This window comes from Colletotrichum fructicola (assembly GCF_000319635.2).
Source record: "Colletotrichum fructicola Nara gc5 chromosome Unknown KSG_Nara_v1_contig02, whole genome shotgun sequence".
In the NCBI taxonomy this organism is placed as follows: domain Eukaryota; kingdom Fungi; phylum Ascomycota; class Sordariomycetes; order Glomerellales; family Glomerellaceae; genus Colletotrichum; species Colletotrichum fructicola.
The window spans coordinates 4,553,836-4,575,445 of record NW_027094052.1 but is presented as its reverse complement, the minus strand read 5'-3'; the positions used below and the strand labels follow the sequence as shown (position 1 = coordinate 4,575,445).

General features: G+C 53.0%; 5 protein-coding genes across 5 annotated transcripts; 1 reads left to right on the top strand and 4 right to left on the bottom strand.

Moving 5' to 3' along the window:
- Nucleotides 1–3,581: 3,581 nt before the first annotated feature.
- On the bottom strand, nt 3,582–4,173 carry acpS (Holo-[acyl-carrier-protein] synthase; the record flags this gene model as incomplete). The annotated part of the gene is made up of 2 exons (XM_032033174.1): nt 3,582–3,828; nt 3,917–4,173. The coding sequence occupies 2 exons, from the start codon at nt 4,171–4,173 to the stop codon at nt 3,582–3,584; spliced, it is 504 nt and encodes a 167-aa protein (XP_031887490.1).
- Nucleotides 4,174–4,645: 472 nt separating this feature from the next.
- On the bottom strand, nt 4,646–5,681 carry CGGC5_v004020 (uncharacterized protein; the record flags this gene model as incomplete). Its single annotated transcript, XM_032033175.1, has 4 exons — nt 4,646–4,879; nt 4,931–5,333; nt 5,382–5,598; nt 5,651–5,681. 4 exons carry the CDS (start codon nt 5,679–5,681, stop codon nt 4,646–4,648), a joined length of 885 nt encoding a protein of 294 aa, XP_031887491.1.
- A 3,101-nt stretch (nt 5,682–8,782) lies between these two features.
- Nucleotides 8,783–9,323, bottom strand: CGGC5_v004019 (uncharacterized protein; the record flags this gene model as incomplete). The annotated part of the gene is made up of 3 exons (XM_032033176.1): nt 8,783–8,848; nt 8,904–8,913; nt 9,055–9,323. The coding sequence occupies 3 exons, from the start codon at nt 9,321–9,323 to the stop codon at nt 8,783–8,785; spliced, it is 345 nt and encodes a 114-aa protein (XP_031887496.1).
- Nucleotides 9,324–10,001: 678 nt separating this feature from the next.
- On the top strand, nt 10,002–11,570 carry CGGC5_v004018 (uncharacterized protein; the record flags this gene model as incomplete). The annotated part of the gene is made up of 3 exons (XM_032033177.1): nt 10,002–10,141; nt 10,194–11,467; nt 11,539–11,570. 3 exons carry the CDS (start codon nt 10,002–10,004, stop codon nt 11,568–11,570), a joined length of 1,446 nt encoding a protein of 481 aa, XP_031887497.1.
- Nucleotides 11,571–14,945: 3,375 nt separating this feature from the next.
- abc4 (ATP-binding cassette transporter abc4) lies at nt 14,946–19,791 on the bottom strand (the record flags this gene model as incomplete). The annotated part of the gene is made up of 5 exons (XM_032033178.1): nt 14,946–15,620; nt 15,677–15,934; nt 15,982–16,877; nt 16,925–19,494; nt 19,709–19,791. The coding sequence occupies 5 exons, from the start codon at nt 19,789–19,791 to the stop codon at nt 14,946–14,948; spliced, it is 4,482 nt and encodes a 1,493-aa protein (XP_031887494.1).
- Nucleotides 19,792–21,610: the final 1,819 nt, after the last annotated feature.

Below are 21,610 nucleotides of genomic sequence, written 5' to 3'. Positions count from 1 at the left end.
ACTGGGGTTAAAAACATCAGCGACGATGCTGTGTACTGGAAGACTTTTCGACCTAAAGACGGCAGCTTTCGGCAGCGAAGTAGTTGCGTCTACTCCAGAGGATTCATGTATTCCCGGTTTTGACGTTGTTCATCTCCAGCATATTCGCAGAATAGTTGAGAAGCACTGCTGGGTGAATGGGGGTGTTTGGACGGCAATAATTGTGGCTCAGTCTCTGAGCATGATGAGCAGTATCGAGTTTGAGCCTGCTCGTAGTACCTGATATGAAACCCCGAGATAAGTTCCAGTCATTCGTCTGGTGAGAGTTCAGGAAACGGGACAGAAGAGCATGTATGCGTCCCCTTCTATAACCTCGTATCCATAGCGTTGCTATGACTGGCGGGGTTTCCGAATTGCTCCGGGTAATAATTTGGTAAGGGGCTGTCTAATTCATATAAATGAATACCGGCGATACCATAATGACAATCAACAACCATGTACTCTTCCCGGTGCCTCGCGGTTCTAGAATGGTTTGAACCATCTTGGAATCTCCCCACTCACAGTAAAGACACCCCGGCGGGTGTTAGTTGCGTATCATTGTTCCAAAGACCGTGAAGACTGTCGTCTTTGATATATACATCTCGACTCACTGCATATGAGCAAGATCAGCGCCCAAACAGCCTGAAGAGCCAACACCTTCTTCAAATGGTGCCTCTATCACGAACACACATAGACCTCGGCGTCCTGGTCACGGCAGCAGCCGGCCGCTTCTGAAGCGGTGTATCTGTGGCATTTAGAGCTACGCAGATGTGACCTTTTTGTTTCCGCATTTTCTTTCACGATGTCGATGCCCTCGAGATGTTCGGAAGGCCTTAGTTTCTATGTTAATGTCAAAGATGAGGAATGCCGAGTGTGATGTGCCATGACAGATAGCGGGTGTCTATTTAATATCAAACCATTCGGACAACTCGATTCGCTCGGACAAGCAAAATTTATGCCCAGGTCTGTGTTGTCATCTGCAGAAGATTGGATTGTAATCGATACCCAAGAACTAAGGGCGCAGGCCAACGGACGAGGTCGTGCTCGTATCATCGGCTCTGTCGCTCGCCAGTCTCTGGCGCTTATAGCCATAAAATACCTCTACGAAACACAGTGACTTCGCTCAAAGATTACAAGAAGGGAACCCCATAAGAAGAGAACCTCGGGATTGCGACTTGAGCTTCCTTTAATCCAAGGCAAACATGACTCTCATCTGGTTTGTTCGTTCATGGGACAGGCAGCTTGGACGCGAGGCTTTATGCGATGGCCCTCGCCTACCGCAAATTCAAGGGCGGAGCTGGGAGGGCTGGACTTGCTTCATCGAATGCTGCAGGAGGAAATCGTCCCTACGGAACCTAACTCGGAATGGTGCGAGAGAGAGCTGTATATATGCAAGCCATCACAATCCACATCTTCCTTCGGCGATAAATGTTTCTAGGGTACACCGTGTGCTCTCTTGGTCATTCGAAGGCCCATTATCCCGTCACGTCTGTAATGTTCCGGCATGAAACGCTCGAAAGATTCTTACCCGCTCACTTCGTACTCGTATACAACGGCGAGCATGAAGGAAGACGAGGATGGCTGCCGTCACGCCTGCTTAGATCGATGCTTCCTCGTCTGCACGAACACAAAGAGCTTGTAGACTAGGTACTTTTGGAATCTGAGGAGCGACCACGACATCCCTGATGATTTCTGGGAAGTTTCCCAACGAGTCCGCCAACAAGTCTCGACCACTGCGAGCTCGATCCTCCTCCACAATTGTGTGAGTACTTAAAAGCGGACGTGGATCCTGAAGTCTCTCATCGGAGACCCCGCCAATGTATTCTGCAAGTTGCGGTGCAGCATTTTGGAGATAAAGACACTGAGAGGGAGGCCAATATTTCGCAACAGGCCTGCATAGCTGTGGGCAAGCTAAGGGGGTTTGAGGATGACTGCATTATTCCTTGACGAGTCTCGGAATAGATGGCAAGCGACGAAAGTGACGTAAAGCGACGTACACAGATATCTCAACTTCATCGGGGTCAAGTAAAGAGTACGGGATCGGAGCTTTTTGCTGATGGTTGAGGAGATGGAGATCTGCTTCTAGTCAGGACACGAACGTTGCGAACGTGCCTTGGATTGCCCAAAACGAATACACCACGCAGATGATGGCAATTTTGTTCTATGCAGTTGGTTGCGCCAGATGGTACTTGCCTAACCACCCGGGATAGAGGACTTATGGTACGATAGGTAATGAACCCCGAAGACCTAGATTGGGGGTAGGGAAGTCTTGAAGTAGATGCGATCAATAACAACTAGACGTTATAGATAAATCCGAGTATGGAACTGTGAAGAAAAACAGCAGCGACAAATGTTTTGCTACCATCCATCAGGGTCTTGGATCCGAGATTGTGCCTGCGTAATAGCATAGTATTGAGTTAAGATGGCATGGTGGAAATGTACACGAATTTTGACCCTCTCTTTACACCATGTATATCTCCGTCGAATAAGGCGACGGCAGAAGTGAAGGTACACAGCGCTTATCAGCAAGACTTTGGCCAGGACTTCACGTAGTCTCGATCAAAATGTTGGTAAGCCACATCCGTGGATCCATGGAAGAGCAAAGAGGCGATCACAAAGTGACATTACCACTACGATTTATGCGGCCATAGTCAAAGTCATGAAGATCATAGTCAAGTGCTTTATGCAGTCTCCACAGGCGTCGGAATGCAGAGGGCGCCTGCCTGATTAGTTCGTGAGTTCCCTCGGTTCGACGATTGGAACAGGTGGTCAATGTTGTCAGAGCAGTGCGATTCATGGGGTCCGCTCACTCAGAGTGCGAGGTGTTCGTGGACCAAACAGCGGCCATTCTGTTTTCGACCGGGAAACGATGTACTCATTCATGTGTAGGTAGCTAAGTATCTGATCACATATTTCTAAAGAGAGAGAGGACATCCGAGAATAGGGTTGTCCCTTGTGAAACTCTTCTAAGCCTTTTTTTTTTTTTAAAAAAAAAAAATGGTTCAATGCCGTGCATCTGCTCAACATACAGAAAATGGCAAAAGATGTAGAGACCGACCAACGTGGGACTCGAACCCACAACCTTCAGCTATCAACCCTGAGACCCTGTGAGGGGGCTCTAGGTAGGAGGCTGACGCGCTACCATTGCGCCAGCCGGCCAAGCGAAGCGAATTGACTCGCTGTTGACGTCAGGCGAGCTGAGTCTGCCTATGTAGCCCTGGAATGGGTAGCTGCGTGGGGTCGTGCGTGCTTGCCGGAGTTTGTGGAGCCTGCGTGAAGTTTCGAGGCGAAGCTGTTTGCGCCAGAGGCAATATGAATAAGATCTGGCAATTCTTGAAGTTGGAATTGATACCATGATGGCCCGTGGCTCAAATTGTTTTTGGAGGGAAGGCGATTCGTTTCTGTCTTTACCGATGCGCCTGTTAAACAGATGGCAGACGCATGACCGGAAAAAGCTCTCGCTGTCCGTTTCTGCGAGGCATCTCGCCAGGCAGACAAGGTACTAACTCTACCATGCCTTCACGAATTCGACTATTTAACTCAGCGCAATCTCATTCATTTCCTCACTTTTCGACAGGTGGCTCATAAGCTATACAGACAGCAGTGGCATAGTCCCCATCATGGCTAATCGTAATCTTGGCCTCCTGCGCCCGCTCGCCCTCCTTCGCACCCTTAATTACAGCCACAGGCGGCCCGCTCCCGTTCGCGTTCGCCTGCCCCTCGACCAGTGTCTTCCTCAAGATGGTAATGTCGTGGAAGGTCAGGCGTCTTTGAATGTGTGCCTTGATCGTGGCCTCTTTCGCGGCGAATCTGCATGAGACGGGCGGGGACCTATTGTTAGCTCAACGAGCCCTGCTGGACAGGTAGAGGTGGAGGGTACAGAGTGCGATGCGCTTACCTTCCAGCCACGAACGTGGCCTTCTTCCACAAATGATTTTGCGCCTTCAAGTCTTCGATGCCGTTTTCTTGGGTTTTTTGGGGATTTGGCGGGGTGTTGTTCTCTGATCCGCTTGGAATCAGGTGCAGTTCATCTTTGGTGAATATACGCTCGATAAATCTTGGCCCGCGGGGGGTTGCCAAAATTCGGGCAATGCGGGAGATCTGGCAAATATCATTCCCAACATTGAGGGGAAAAGGAAATGCCCTCGGGCTCATGGTAACCCTGCACTGCACGACACCCGAGTGAGGCAGCAACTCAGGTCGTGAACAGACAGCAGTACACAAAAGATGATTGACAGGTTCGCAAGGTGAGCACGGGACAATCAGCTATTCCTTATCAAGACTAGTGCATTACGATAATAAGCTATCGGGCGATAGCGATAGCGATAAGAACGACAGCTACGTCATCCTCTGCGTTTCGCACCCTCTTGCCTGGTCAACCAAATGGGATATTACCGTCTCTCCTACGCATGCGTGACCAAAAGAATGCTATTTACATGCCATCCCACCAATGATCCAGTTGTCATAGCATTTTTGAAAGCAAATTTTCGATGCCCACGCCCTTCCGTGGGTCCTTCTTTTCCTCTTAACACCTCGTTTGTACCTGTTCTTGACTCTATCGGTGCTTCTGTGAACAACACCCAGGTCAGAGGTTCCTTGTCTGGTTGGTTGTTGCAGAACCCTGAATCTACTGGTCGTCGGCCAAAAGAGGGGCACGCTCCTGGTCGGCCGGAGCGGAGCGGCGGGGCCAGGAGTACTCCTTGCCAGACCAAGCAGGGTAGGCAATGACGAGGGTCGAGACGAAGAGGACAGCCATGATGGTGAAGGCAAAGATCCACTGGAAGGCAATAACCTTGTCGTAGAACTGAGCAACACCGATGGCGGCGGACAAAACGCTGAGAGAGAAGCCCATAGTGTAATCCTGCGACATGTTAGTTGAGTGGATCGAATTGCCTTCTCATGCCAGACTTACCTTGTAGATAGTAATGAAGAAGCCACCGTAGACAAGGATGGACCAAATGAAGATGTTGCCGAAGATGCGGGCAACGAGGTTGTCGGGGTCGTGGACCATGATCGCACCGTTCCAGTAGATGGCAACAAAGGTCCATGCCAAGGGAGCAGACACGACGGGCCAGTGGATGAAACGAGGATATGTGTTGTGGCGGAAGTACAGCGAAGACAGGTTGGCGAAGTTGATGATCAAGATGAGCTCGGCCCAAACGAAGTGGGAGCGCACGAATAGCATGACGAAGGCGAAGTGGAGCAGGTTGTGGAAGATGAAGTGAGAACCGACACTCGCAGCAGCGTTCACGTAGTCAGTGTTGCTGGAGAAGAGGTGGGCGACGTAGCCGATCTGGAGGATGAAGAGGACAATCCTAGGATAGTCAATACCATGCACCCTCTTGCGATTCTTCCATGCTTACCAGTAGATATCAACAATGGTCGCGTTCAAAGTGAAGGCAGTGCGGTACAGGTAGTTCTGATCCCATATTCTCCTGCGGATCGTGAAGCCATCGTGAGGCTCGTTGGTGACGTAGTACAGGGTGACGACCAGGGCGAGAAGCCAAGACAAGATGGTCAGGACTTTGTATGTCGTGATGGAACCAGCGCTATGAGACTCCTTCTTAGAGAAGGGATTCACTGAGGGCAGATTAGCAAGCTGTAGCAAGCGAAGGACAAGACGACGACATACATGCGTTGATACGCTCCGAGGCGGTAGGCATCGTGACGCGAGCTTGTAAATCGCGAGGTGGTGAAATAAGTCGAATTCGTTCCCAGCGGTCCTCAATCCACAGTCAGCTTTCAATGAAGCTATTGATGGTTGTGCAGCGAGGTCGTGTTGGAAGCAGGAGAGATGGCGTAGGTTGGATGGGCGGCAGGCGGGTAGCATTTAAACGAGCAGGTAAAGAAACATGGATGGTAGCTGGGATGCGAAATCTGCGGGGAAGCAACTCGCCACAGGCACATTAGCGTGTAACGCAGATGCAAGAGACGTACCTTCCCTGGTGCAGGCCGGAAAGGAAGGTAGGTGCTGAGGGCGTGGGCTGCATGTACATCGGCTTCTCTTTCTCTTTCACTTTCATATCGACGTGCGTGGGCCGTCTGCCTTACAACTCCACGTCCGCGAGAGCCACGCCCCCCACGACGACACTAGGCTTTCCCATTGCGGGAACTGGCAACTACTGCGTGAGGTGGCCCCCAACAAGAGTCCTGCCCTGGCCACATGCTGCTCCTGATCCAAGGTTGACCGTGTCAGGAGCATAACCCAATCCTGAGGTGCACGAGAAAAGCTTGGAAAAGGACGGGCAGGGACGGCGAGCAAATGAGATGGGATGGGGCTTGTGTGTGCTTGTTTGGACGCCTCGCTTGGCTGGGTAGGCTATGGGTTGGCTGCTTGCTGACACCTGAGGCCAAGGACCATCCTACTACCGATTGGATACGGTCTGCAGCACGTAAGGCAGGTGTATGGGTGACTTGCTCTGCTCGGTCGGTGGATGGATCTTTTGAGGCCTTGAATCGAGGCATTCATCGGTGTTGTAGCTGGTATACGTGCCTACGTAGAGTACACATGGGCGACGGGCAAGCGCTTTGAATCGGGATCGGCCCTGCGTTTGGCGGTTCAACAACATGATACAAGGAGTCCGCTGGCCGGAGCCAATGCATTGGCGGTCGACTGGCCGATCTAGCCCCAGCTAACCCTGTTTGTTGCTCTTCCCTGTCCGTTTAGCAGCCACACTTTAAGGTCAGTAGTCGCGAAGGTCAAGATGGCGAGCTGTCGTCAGAGCTGACGATGCGTGGATGCCTTCAAGCACTGAACGGTTCCCCAGGCCAGCCACCCGGCCTGCTGCGCAGTAGCTGGTCTCGTCCCGTTCATGTAGACACCCATCACAGTCACTGTACCCGTACCTTGATGGGGTGATACAACAGCCACTCGCACCTTGCCTAGCACTGAAGAGGTGGAACAGCTCCAGGATTCGAAGGCCGTGGCATGGGGGTGCCAAGACGACGAAAGATGGAGCGCAAGCCACAGACAGACCTGCGACACAAGCTAAGAAAAGCAAGAGGCTGCATTGGGCCCTTCCAAGTACACTCACTTCCTGATGATTTTCGGTTACGAGTACTGTAGGATGAGACCAAACGGCTCGACCTTGAACAGTGAGGAAATGAGGTGAAGCTGGAGCACACGCCAGGCGTTGCGCAGCAGGTGTGGAGCGCATTGCAGCTGCAGTCCGATGGCTGACAGGGGGCAAGACGCCGCGGAGTGCCATCCGTGATTGGGTCATCCTTGCACAAGTATGACGACTTTCCGCAACCTCGCCAGTGGCTCCCCCCCCTCCATCCCGATCCCCATGCTTCAGGGCCACTTTTTCCCGCTCCAAAACTTCTCCATCGCCTCTCTCCGAGGTGCACTGACATTCGTCCCTGCAACCGCCGAGCCCGTCGTCGTCTCCAGCGTCGCTATTGTTGTCATTGAGAAGCGTTGGAGGCGACACCGTCAGTCTCTGGGCATTGCACCGGACCGTCTTGCTAGCGGAACATCGTGTTCTCCTCGTGGCCGCTCATTCCAATGGACTGGCAAACTACTTCGTCCATCAGCCACCACCTCCTCGCTCCTCACTTCGCAATGCCTCGTTTTCTACACTTTCACAGCTGACAGCAGGCCCAAGGGACACCCGTGTGTCAATTCTTCAGCACACCTTGCTTGGAACCTTGGAGGAAACGGGACCCTTGCTTGCCATCCGCCGACACCATCATCATCACCTCATAGCTTCCCCTCCTGGGCTGACGTCCAGCAATGCTTACCAGACGGCGGGTCTGCCCTGCACCTGTGAGGGTGTCGTTGCCTCTTCCTCCAAACTCGACTTCCGCGAATGCAGCATCGGCGCAACCATCGCATCTGGATAGACTCCAGTCACTGCTGCACACCCGTCGTCCAATTCTCCAATGGAACGGGACGCCGTTCAAGAGGGGGGCGGAAGCTATGGTAGCGCCGCACACCACCACCACCACCACCACCACTGAACCCAGCCAACCTAGCTAACTCTACCGACTACCTCACACACCGCTCTCTGATGTTCTTTCTTCCTCAGTCAGAAATTGTCACAAATTGACCATCAGCAGAACTTTGACCGAGCCCCATTTCGCCTGATTTCGGCATGTTACCTATGCTTCTGCTTCTTCCAACGGTCGTGCTTCGCCTCCAGCTGCGGTTTGCAAGAGAAAAGAAATATCCATCGGCCCACGGCACGTCTCATGCCACTCGCTCTGTTCTTGGCAAACCAGCCGGGCTGGTCTCGACCCAGAGCTCGTCCTCCTGCAGCTACCTACCTACGACACGGTGCGCGGCTGGCTTCGAAGCCAACGAAACCGCGTCGCTACACGAGGTACTTCTACCATGTCGATACCTCCCCACGTCACCGCACCTTTTTCTCCGGCTTCTGGGCTAAATTGCGGGGCAACGCCAGCCACGGTCACCTGGCCCATCCTCGACACACCCGACCTTGCCTGCCCCTCACGTCCCGATTGTCATGACAGCATTCGCGATCCAACCGCCCGAGCATTGAGAGACAACTGGCGCTGTAACTACCGACTGCCTGCCGCAAATCACAGCTCGATTTTCTACGTTGGCGAAGGAATCACATCTCGATTTCGGCGCCTCTTGCACTCTTTCCGAGATGTGGCGGTTAAGCGAATGCTCGAATTATTGTAAGGTATCTTGTTTTGGCTCGATGTACGGCTATTTTCTCTATCCCCGGGTCTCTTTTTCCCAAGCGCATGCGCGTTGCAGTTCTCCAAATGTTGATGGGAAGTTTCCCCAGCTATCTCATACCATTTTTGGACCACCTTTGGACCCTCGATCTTGTTTGCACATCCTCGAGTGGGATAGTTGCTGCCAAAGGCGTCAGCCCGGGGCTTGAATTTTCTACCTGGCGCCATCTTCTTACCCTGAAATACCTATCTCCAGCATCGTTTAACCTAGCCAAACTCCTTGCTACTCTTCGAGACGATGGTGACCCATCCAGGCTTTGTTGAGAACCCCAACTTGATCTTGATACTAGATCGAAAATACCCGTCTCTCTTGTAAGGCTGTCGTACCTCTTGACTTGCTCGTCTTCTCCTATTCTGGTACCCTTTTCGGCGACGATCGATGAAATCGCCTCGTCGGCAGCCGTCTGCAACCCTCGGTGAGGCTTCGGTCTCCGACCACGCGGCGCCGGTGATTCGCTTCGGGCAATCGGGGCCGCGAACTCTGACGTTTTTGTGTAAGGTATCCTGCCGAAGCCGGCTATGGACTCTGTCTCGCGTTGTTCTGTGTAACGACCTCCGCTTTCTAGCGACCAGTCGTTTGGACGGTGAGGACTCATTTTGCGTCTTATGGGGTTTTGATGGGTCGTTCTTCTTGCGTTGCCCGTAGATTCATCTTCGCCCTGAGAGCCTGCGTTGGCAGCCATCTTTATGCGAGTATGCTGGAACCGATTTGCCCGAGGCAGGCAATTCATCTCTATTGGAATTTCCGAGCAGATGGAATTGCCAAATCGAACGCGGCCGCGCAACCCAATGGAGGCGACCCCACTAGGTTTTGTATCTTGTGAGTGGTGGTTTGGGCGCGAAGACCATTTCCATTCGTGCCCGACGACGTTCAGTGGCCGGCTGTGCATGCAGCTGCAACTTACAAAGTACGAAATCCGCTGCTTCCCGCTGATTGGTCTTGAAAGTACTACACTTATGGACGTAACACTGTGAAATTCCAATTTCCAATTTTCTGGGTCGCGTCCCATGAGGCATCCGCGTTCCATGGGGCGGACTCAAAACGGAAAGCCTTGCCAATAGAGCTCTCGAAAATGAGCCTCAACAGTGCCCCAAGGCAGTTCGCCTTGGGCTGTGCGGCCTTTTTCTGGGAGGGGTTTCGCCCAACAGTTTGTGGTGCCATGTTCTTATGATGGAAACGACGGCGCTGCTTTGACGGAGGCCGGAATCCTATTCTTCACCATCACTCTTGTTCGATGCCAGGGAAGTCGAGGAACCCACGGAAAGCACGATTGATGAATAACAAAACGAGAGCCCGACGAAAGCCGCAGGGGGAATGGGAAAGGTTGAAGTCCACCATCTGTGAGTTGTACGCAAGCAAAACCCTCGCGGAGGTGAAGGAGACCCTGAAAAACGAACACAATGTTCAGGTCACGTAGGTTATACCCCATTTTACGAGACTGAATTCAAGCTGATTCTCTTCCCAGCAAGCGACAACTGGTTTACAGGCTAGAGAAATGGGGAATGAGAAAATACAACATCGGAGAACCCGAGAGCTCAGCCAGCCCAGAAAGCCAAGGTGACAGCGAATACAGCCCTCTCGAAGACCAGGACTGCGAGGCCAAGTGTGCCATCGAGCACGACATTCCGCCTGGGGACTTTGAGTATCAGCATCAAGTACCTTTGGATATTCAGGCTGCAGAGGTTCTGCTCGCCGTTTGCGACACCGAGGGCGCGTGGATCGAGTACTACAAAGCAGGTACAGGTGCGAATGGACGACTAGACCTGACAGCTCTTGCTCGATCTGCCGAGACAAAGGAACAGCGCAAAGCTACCTTGCGCCTGTTGGAGGAACACATCCCCCCTTCCTGGAGCGGAAAAGATTTAGCACAGCACCGCCTACTGCATGCTCTTGTTCGCGACCCTATAAAGGACGAAGCGGGAAACATAACACGGCCTGCCGCCAACTTCATCTCGAGCATCACGGCGGCTGTCGACAACTTCTTGTCCCCAGTCGGAGGGTCGGTCAACTTGATCCACTACATTCTCCTCGACAACTTCATCGTGACGCATCGGGAAATCCTCACGGAGGTAGACATGTTGCGGCTGGGATCAGTTATCAATAATGTTGACTCCCGGGTCTTGAATGGCGGCATCGACAACCAGGTGCAGGCTGGCAGCTTTTCCAACCAAGCCCCTTCGTCACCGACCATGCATGTTATCCGGCAATGCTTCGCATGGTGCCACACAAAGCTTTACGGCCTATCCAGCAACACCATCAACGTAGCGCTGCTTACTCTTGAAATCCAACCTGACAAACATCAAGAGGCATGGAAGAGCCTCTTCGAGCTATACGGCACGCTATGGGGCACACTAAGAGAGCAGTGCACGATCGAAGGCGACTGGCCGGAGTGGGCGAGTCTGTCCATCGAGGCCATGCATCTGTCTCATGCAGAGGTTTTGGCGAGTGTCTGTTGGCTTTTGGTCTATCCCAAAGACTTTGATGACTCCGATTTCTCTGTTCCCAGCGAAGATGAGGGCGGCCTATTCATGAGATCCAGACTGACGTCTCATGTGGCTCTCCATCATGCAGACAACGTCTTGTGGACGGGTTTCCGTAATGCGCTCGTGCGGTTCAACAGACCTACCGTCGCGAATACTGAAGAGAACGAGGCATTCAAAGACGCTGCCATGGACTCGTTGAGGGCTTGCGTCAAGGCCACACTCACACTCAATGGACCGGATAGGGGCGATGAACTGGGTGAGAACGATGACCCCAGCGCGGCACTGATGCCAAGCCTGCCTTTGGGCGGAGAGCTGATGATGGTGCAGAACGCCAGCTGGTCCTCCGCCCTTTCTGTTGATGCCTCCACGGGGGGTTTCATCCCAGCTTCTTCGTCTTTTGCTGTTTCGCCTCAGATGGCTGCGTAGCGCTCGTGTTGCTTCTTATTGTCTTTTTTGGTCTTTCGTTACCATTCTCTCGTTACTATTTAGTGCTGTCAACTATTTCAGCAAGAATTTCCGTAACAATTTCTCATCTTTCAGCGTTCCGTTCCTATTTGTGAAAGTGAAGCATGATGTGCAGCCATTTGGACCTAGTGATGCGAAGGCGTTAGTACTAGATTCGAAGTGGGCGGTCACCTCTTCAACTCTCCCTCATCGTGACCGTATGTCGCTGCGATACTCCTGAGCCAATGAGAGACGCCGCCAGACATATGAATCGGCGAGGAAGCAATTCGGAGTTCCACGACTTTCTTCCTCGAATGCAGTTAAACATGACGAACTGCGTATGCATTCTTAATAAACAAACGGGGTTACTTTCGCCGAATTCGATCATCGGAATCCAGTCCGCGTCTCAACCACTTCTACCTCAAAACCGACGATTTAAATAGGTTGGTTGCGGGTTCCCTGGGGGCCAATCCAGCCAAGTCCTGAGCCCTATAAATAAAGCATAACCATTTTGACATATGAATCTTCTCTGAAAGCACAGTGCAACCTCTTCCTCAACACGGCAGTCTCCTCGCTCACGCTTCCTCAAATCAACCTGTGTTGAAGGTGAATGTTGGAAGTTACAATCCACGTGGTTCCATAGCTTCAGAGGCTCGAGTTCTCCTCGGCATACATGACCGAATAGCAGGCCAGAGAAGAGAAAGGGCGCCAAGGCAAGACAGCGGGCTAGGGTTTACGGGGATGGACTGTGGCAAAGAAAGCAGCAGCAGCAGCAACACTCGCCAACATCGGATTCATCGACCGTTCGTGGAGGCCATTCAAAATCATGACTACTAGAGCGCCAAAACATCTCGTACCCCCATTTCGTGTCTCAGAACACCCATTTTCATAATAGTCACGGTCTTATATAGTATTCTCGCGCCAGAACCGCTCAATCCGTGATGCTTCATCGTGAAGCTTACTACAGCCTAGTCGATGAAGCACTCGAACCAATCAGCGCGGAACCTCTTCGACGGGGCACACAGGTATGCTTTTATGATACAAGTGACCTTTAGATGCCTTCAAATGAGCTCTTGGTCAGATTGCATTAGCTTGTAATTGTAAATATCTGCTAAGCTTCTCGCTGTATACCGAAGAAAACATTGAGTTCGCGGATATCACACACATTGCTACTCTGCGCCATCTCTTTCGTGGTATTCTACACAATTATAGGGGAAAGATAGGCGATCTTATACATATCAAGATGACTTCAATATCACTCAACAAACAAGCAAAGCAGTCGCATTTTTCGACTTGATAGGAATTGGAGGTCTCGCCTAATGCTCTTGAACACGTCTAAATCATGCCGAATAACATATCAATTCACAGGTACTACTCCTGCTTTTGACAATAATGTTGTGACGAAGGAGTCTTCGCCAGGTAGACTTCATTATAACCTTTTCTCTGACTATTTGACAGTGAACTTTGCAGCTATTCGGACATGGTTTGGGGACGCCAAGTCACAAGTTAGTTCCGTGTCATGATTTTACGTGTTGGCGTGGCTCCTCAACTGCCGCTTCAAGCCCAGCAGTGATGAGAACACTGCAGAATTACTTGGCTGAGATCAAGGAGTTCTTGAATCCTACCCATTGCTCATTCCATATGGACGCTCAACTTGATAAGTCGAAGTGAACCTGCAAAGCCAGATCAGTGCCGCGGCCTTTGCGTGGTCAAGCGGCTAAGTGACCAGCGGGAAGGCGTATACTATTGCACAAGATGTTGAAAAAAAACAAGCAGAGATAGTAATAGAGACAGGGTGATAAAAATGGGTCTACGAAGCTCAAATCAACTTGAACTTGAACAGGTGACTTGCCCTTATGGTCGAAAACGCAACCAAAGCCAGGCTCAGAGCCAAATCAATTTGGCCTTGGGGAGGAAGTGGAAGACAAGCGCCATCTTTAGTACGTGGAAGTTAACACATTCATGATACTCAAGTTCAGCAGATGGAAGCGTCATCGAAAGGTCACCTGCGCTCTATGTCTACTTGATTCTCAAAGAACGAATGATGTAAAGCAACGACAATGATGAGCTCGGCCTTCTCTACTTTTGATGCTGCAGACCGAAGATTGATGATGTCGGACGGCCGACACTTGCAACTGAACGATGCCATGACTCCGTGATACATGGTTGTCGTCCATCATCAACTCAAGGATGCATGTGAATGAGTCAGAAACGACGCAGCTAGGGATCTAACTCAGACTTCAGAGCACCGAGGAACTGTGTTTCATGGACATAGTCCGGGCAGAGAACTATGGTAGCCGGCAGCCTCCATCAAGCTAGAGGCAACTTTAGTAATGATATTGGAGCTTCGTAGAAATGGATTCGGTTATGCGTGTATTTTCTACTTTAATTGCTACAAAGGAACGGCCACGCAAATGCTGTCCTGTGCCTCCAAAGTTCCACATGCCACTCACAACTCTAATGATTTTACCGTGCCCGTCCATCATTGCTTGTGCGAATACAAAAAGGCCACAGAACAACAGACAACAAGAGTGCCGTTTGTGAGAGATCGGCGGGCGCGATGCCGGGAACCACTGCAGAGCTCAGATGGTTTGACGGGAGAATGGCCTGGTATCACAAACCATGCTCGCCCAGATCAGACCCCAGAGATAAGGCTAGAATTGTCGGGCTCAGAAAACGATCTCTGCATCAAGCCACTTTATACTTGAGCCAACGATCGTCATCAACCGGCACCTGTTCAACCCGCGTATGTATAAAATAGCGTGGCTAGCTTCAGAGAAGGCAGAAAGCCAGGCACAAATGATTACGTCCGTTTTCAGCGAGAGATGAACTTAATCAATCGAGTCTTATAGAGTCTATATTACTTGAAGTTTTGATTCATGCATACCGTACGCATTCGCCATAACACACTCACGCAGCTGAATACGTGGGAACTAACATGCAGAAATGAAGGATAGGGAAAATTCTCAGTGCAGCTTTAGTTCGACGGCGACGAGTTTCGCTGAAGTTGTGATTATTTTGGGGGAAACTGCTCCCAGATCCAGCCGAAGTGGGACGATACTGAACTGATTGTCTCGTCAACACTACAGGTTGACCTCGACCAGACTTTAATAATCCAGTCTTTGCCCCTAAATGACGGCCAACAGAGAAGATTTCTCGACTAGAAGCATTTCGAATCTCAAGTCTCGCTCAATTAACATGCCCTTTACAGGCCAGGGGCGCCGTCTACTTCTATCAGCGCCATCTATATCGCTTCAAGACTCTATCAACGTCAAATCTCGCTCAAAATTTCACTCCTTCGCAACCCCCCACATCGTCTCCAAGTCTTCCTTCTCACCACTGTGATACACCATGTCATAAAACACACCCTTTCGTTTATACAACTCCGACGGGCGTCCCGCTTCCACTACCCTGCCGGCGCCCATAACAACAACAGTATCATAATCCGCAATCGTCCTAAGTCTGTGAGCAATCGTAACCAGCGTCCGGTCGCTGTCCACCTCCCTCCTCAGCACCGCCTGGATCCCGCGGTCCGTCTCGTAGTCCATGCTCGCGGTCGCCTCGTCGAGCAACATCAGCCTGCTGCCCCTCACCAGCGCACGGCACAGCGACAGGACCTGTCTCTGGCCGTGGGAAAAGTTCTCGCCCTTGGCGTTGACGGTCGTTGACAGCGCGAGGCCGGGCGCCTCGGTCGAGGGGTCGGCGTCTGCGTCGTCCGAGTCAGAGTGGTACTGAAACGAGGCGATGCCCTGGCAAGACTCAAGGGCTCTCTCGAGGGTCGGGGGCGCGATTGTGCCGGTGGGGTCGAGGTTGGAGCGCAGAGTGCCGTTGAAGAGGACCGCTTCCTGGGGAATGATGGTCAGGGCTTCGCGGAGGCGGCGGCGGGGGATCTTGGTGATGTCGATTCCGTCGTAGAGGATCTGGCCTGAGACGATGTGGGTGAAGCGCAGTAGAGAGAGAACAAGCTGCAATGCGATGTTAGTTGGGTCTCATCATACACACAATGATCGTTGATACGTACTGTGGACTTGCCGCTGCCGGTGCGGCCGATGATGGCGACTCTTTCTCCAGCCTTGAACTTGAGATTGACGTCCGTGAGGATGTTGGGCCCGTTTTCGTCGTATCGGATGGTGACGTTGCGGAACTCGATCTCGCCTGTCGCAGGCCAGTCCTTCGGGATGGCATGCGCCGGGTCGTCGGTGTACTCGCCCTCCTCTGGGTACGACTCATCCGACTTTTCCTCGGGCTCGAGACCGGCGTACTCTTTGATGCGCCCAAACTGCTTGTGGTCAGTATCATACTTGATTTCAAATCGGGGCAACTCACGCTCTGCAGCTCAATCTCGAGATCGTTCATGCTGCGAACCAACATCAGAATAGTCTGACTTAATCCCGTAGCATTGGTGAGCGAGAAGCCCACGAGTCCGGCAGCGATGATGCCGGCCTTGGACACGGCAATAATACCAGCGCTCAATCCCACCAAAGCCGTGACCACATCCACACGCATGGCTACCCATCGGTTGCAATTGAAGTTGGCCTCCGCCGCGCGGGACCACACGCGAAGCTTATCGGCTAGGTTGTTGCCGAACTGCTCAGACATGCCGCTCCTGGCGCGAATAACCGCCAACCCAGCCAAGGTGTCCGCAAACTGCGTGAAGATAGGGGACTGTGCCGACGCCACGAGACGCTTGATCGTTACCGCGGTGCGTGTGTACAGCTCGCCGATGATGATACCCAGGAAGCAGGTCACTGCGGCGGGGACCATGAAAACCGGCAAAATGGAGCTGATCGCAAAAATGCGAATAATCAACGCCATGCTGCTCTCGAGGAACGCGCGGAGCTGCGGGCTGACGGTCAAATCCAAAGACGACATGTCGCTCGAGAAACGGTTGATGATGCGGCCGACGGGGGTCTTCTTGTACCATGAGAGCGACACGCGCATGACTGCACGGATGAAGTCGTTGTGGAGCTTGCGGGCGGCGTGCCAGGCGCCGTTCTCAAAGACGAGAAAGACGCCGGCATATATGACGGATTCGGCCACGGTGATGGCGGCGTAGATGCCGAGGTAGAAGGCAATGTCGACGGCGACTTGGCTGCTGTAGGCTTCGACCCAGACGGAGAGCCAGAGGGAGCCAGCCATGACTGCGACCTGCGAGAGGAGCATCATAATGAGGCAGAATATGGCGTACCAGGGCCCACCAAAGTAGACCATGTACTTGAAGACTGTACTATTGTCAGCTCATTCATCAAGGGAGGAGGGTAGTACTCACACATGAGGCGTCCACTCCTTCCGCCGGTCTTCATCTCCTGAGCCACTGCGTCCTTGGTTCCCTTGTCATCAGCGACCTTGTTATTGTCGTTGATGGGATCCGTCTGTGTCTCGACTTCGGTATCTGAAGAGTCAGAGTTGTCCGCCTCGCCCTCGATGTCCTTAGCAACGGCAACGGGTTGCCTGACGACGCCGATGTTCTGTTCAATGTTCTTGATCTCGCCATCTTCGAGGGTGATGGCGATATCAGCCTGCGCGGCAACCCAAGGTTGCTGAGCCACCAGCACAACAGTACGTCCCTTGAGAAGGTCAGAGCAGAAGCAACGCTCCCAGAGCAAAGCAGACGTCTTGGCGTCCAGTGCTGAAAATACATCATCGAGAAGAAGCAGCGGTGCCTTCGAGTAGAGGGCCCTAGCCAGAGCGACGCGGGCCTTTTGGCCTCCCGACAGTGATGATCCGTTCTCGCCGACGACGGTCTGTTCACCGTGCTCCATCTCCCGCAGGTCTACCGGCAAACAGCAGGCGTTGATAACGTTGTCGTAGCGAACCTTCTCATAAGCGCTGTTGAAGAGAATGTTCTCCTTGATAGTGTCATTCTGCAGCCATGAAGTTTGCGACGCGAATGCAACATCCTTGGGCCGCGTGATCGAACCGCTCTCCTTGACGGTCTCTCCCAGGATTGCCAGAAGGAGGGTCGTCTTGCCACTTCCGCTGACACCCGATACAACGTTGAGACCGCCTTCTACAAAGTCGATGGAGAGATCCTTGAGCAGAAAGCTCGCGGTCTTGTGTCTCCTGAATGTCGCACCCTGAATCTGAAGCGTTCCCTCGGGGTACTTTTCCAAAGGAGTAGCAGTATCGAAGTACTTATCAAGGCGGCCGATAGCAATCATAGCGTTAGTAATGTTCCTCGACATGAAACCCATTTGCGTGATATTGCGGCGAATAGTCTTGACGAGATAAGTCGTAGTAAACGCAGTTGCCGCCGTCAGGGGCTGTCCAAGCACTCCGACGTAGAGCGTAAACATCGAGATCATGGCGATGTACGGCATCAAAGCTGTAATCTGGTTGAGGGTAACGTAAATGAGCGAGACGCGCCACAGATCACGCTGCTCGTTCGCACGGGTGTCCTCGATGGTCTTGATGATGGCATCTTCCCAAGCGAAATATTTGACCGCACGGATCGACGCTAGATATTCCGATACCAGGGAAATACGGGAATCCTGGGCTCTTCTGGCTTTCCTGGTGGCCAAGGCCATCAATCGTGCGACCAAAACCGTCATGGGGGCGGCGAAGAGTAGGATAGCCATACCGACAAGAGCAGGCCAGCCCAACATCTGGTACAGTCCAACAAAGCCGATCACGGTTCCGGTGGAGACACCCATAGAAACCATGATGATATCTCGCGCTCCAAAAATGGCTTGTACATCTGCAGCCATCAAATTGGCCAAGCGGCCAGCCGGGGTCGACCGCCGAGTTTCGCCTCCAGCCTTCTTCTTTTCAGCCTCCCCCTTGGCAGCAAAGATGTCGTCCTCCAGTTCCATGGACGTGATTGCGCGGTGGTAGAGTTCCTGTGTAAGTGCAGACCTCAGGCGCACCACCAGACGAGTCGACGTGAAGACGTACTGCTGGAACAAAACGGACCGCGACAGGGGTCCGGAGAACATGAGGAAGAGCCAGACCCAAGGACGGATAATCGAGCCCTGAGGGTCGGCAAGGTAGGAGAGAAGCTGGTACAGAGCGTATGGAGCGATCAGTTCGGCAGCGTACGCAGTGCTGATGTAGCCAGACATGAGGGCGACTTCGGTCTTGAGAAGGAAGAAAAGCGTCCAAATGGTCGTCTTGCCCCTGAGGCGAGCTTTCTTGATCTTGTCGAGCAGCAAAAGCGGCTCGTCATACCACGGCAGCCGAGGAAGGTCGTCCACGGTGATCTCTGTCCGCGCACCCTTCCATACCAAGGGGGTAAGCCATTCGAAGGTCATGTAATAGTTGGCCCAACTACAAGTCTCCTCCGGCGCGGGTTCGTTGGTCTCGTAGCCCTCGGGGACGTCGTACTTGAGCGCGGGAGGTACCCACTCTCTGGGAGTAGTGATTGCGATGAGAACAGCAACCGCCAAACTTGCGAGGCCACCTCTTACCGGTGTCGCGATCGCACATGTGCTCGTGGCTTCGATGCAGGGTAGCGCCGCCGACGCAGCGAGGATGAGCAGCTCAGTAGACAGAACAAAGTTGACCTGGTGCAAGGCAACGTGCCGCCAGTGCAAGTCGTTGATGAGCCTGAGAAGGCCGAGTGAAAAGGCGTAGCCAACAGCGACGACGTTCAGCCATGGCGTTTGGCCTCGGGCGCCAGCGAGGGCGAGGAAAGCAAGCGCTGAGCCGCGAGACACTTGAGCGCATAGCTCCCAAGGCCATTTGATGGCAGCGGCACGGTACTCGGGTGATGATGGCTTGGAGCGGCGGTGGAAGAGGCGAGTGGCAGTCCAGAGGACCGAGATGGCGACGATGAAGACCTGAGGATAGCCTGATTCCGCAAACTGTGATACATCATCGATCCAGGCCAGTTCCTCGTGTCTGTAAGGCTGTCAGCACATGGGACTCTTTTTCATTCAACTCGAGGCAGTACAAGCTTCCGCGCAACTGCGTCCCGCGGATAAAGTATGGGCTTGGCTGGCCAAAGTCTAAAAAAGCCCCAGTATGCAGTTGCGCAACGGTGGATCGCAACGATCTGCAGGAACTGAACTGAGGCTGAACCACTCCGATGGCCATGCTATGCTATCTCACGTACCTTTGAACGGTGGCCAAGAAGGATTGCGACTGGGACCGGGCCGTGGCTGCGAGCGTCAGGGCCCGCTCCATGAAGAAGTCCATGACAGCGGACGTTGAGGTCTGCGATGCGCCGCACGGGAAGGGACCCAAGATGACGTGGGTGTCAGCTCGCTCCCGTCTCGTCGGTTCGCGTCTGCAGTTGGGTGGGTTCGAATGAGTGAGGCTTTCACGAGGGGCACGTCATTGACGATAAGAGAGAGGAAACTGCTGCTGACAGTAGCGTCAAAGGATCCTCTTTTGTTTATCCGACGTGTATAAACGAAGGAAGATGGGAAACAATACTAGCAAGTGTAAGGAAGGAAAGAAAGAGGAATGCTTCAATCTACCCCGGAAAAAAAGATATGTCGAGCCCACCGGTGAGTACCTGCTTCAGAGGATGCGCAGTACTTGGTATGTATTCGTAAGAGCGATTAGATACGGCAGAGGGAACGCGGATGGGACCAGACCAGGGACATGGGACATGGGACATGGGGGGGATAGATGGCATTTGGGGGGGCACCGCCGAACAAAGTGGATCGAGAGCGCACGAATGGCATCGACAGACCCAATTGAACCCCCGGTAAGACAGGCAGATGCAGCGCTGAAGATGGGTGAGGGCTGCATTCGTCTGGACGGGTTCTGGTGCCGGGGAGGGGCCGATTTGGCTATGGGTGGATGGTGAGTGGTTGACGAGCCGGGATGACAGAATGATGCGAGCGAGGCATCCAGATGTTGCAATTGCACTTGGCCCTTCTACCCAGCATTCTCTCTCTGTGTCTGTCTCTCAACATCCATACCTACCTAAGGTAAGCGCGGGTGAATTTGGCCGTCTCGGGACCGCTGCGGGCTTAGGCCTTTAGAACAGAGGCCAGCGCACAATGTCGGAGCGGCTTCGGATGCCGGTGAAGAGGTCGGGTGTTTGCAGCCAAACCGCGCTAGCTGGGTTGCTTTCGCTGGGCTTGCGCTGGAATTCCAGGGGACAGCCCAGCTGCTGGCCCGATACCGATAGCAAAAACTTGGACATGCCTCGAAACGGAACGCCGTCTTCTGTTTGATCATGGAAGGCGGTGATTCATCATGGCTGGTTACTTTGTACCTGCATTCTTCTACTGCTATTTCAGCTACAGAAGCGAGTATAATAATACTAGAGTCTCAGAGGGCATCTTGATCAGAAGTAAGGTATCGTCAACAGAACCATCGAAGCGTCAGTGAAATAGATGACAGCATCAGCAAACCAACCCGCCAGCGAACAAAAGCAGCCAAGACCCTGAAACGCAACGTGATCCCCTGTAGCGTCTGCCACGCTCCCCTCTAGCTCCCGCGCCGGGCTCTCACCGAAACCACCACGGGGCGCTCCCCATTGGTTCCATCAAAAGCTTGATCTGCTGGCCAGGCTCGCTCTCACTGTGAGAGGAACCTGTTAGAGGGCGCCCAGCTCACCCGCTGCCACCTGCCACCAACGCCCAGCACACCGCGCGCCGGCATCATGCCTCACCGTCCCTCGCACCTCGCACCTCGCAACATGCGGTGAAACAGAAACAACAACACATCAACGCAGACTCGCAGACTCGCAGGCCCAGATCCCTCCGACACCGCGCGCCGCTTAGAAATGCAAATCCAACAATCAGACAAACCGGCCGTCTTTTGTCGTGTTTGATATACACCCAGCGAGAACCCGGCTCACAGAAGTATCGGCCCATTCGACTCGTTCGAACGCTGATCTCGAACACCGGGCCACGTCAACCTGTCGTCCTTCTCTGCGTGTCGCTGTCGTGTCGCCTCCCGTCGTCTCTGCTCGTGTCCTCGGCAGGGACGCAGTATCCCCGAACTTGAGATGATACCCTGTCCGCCACAAAAGCCATCCCGCCTCCCCGGCACCCCA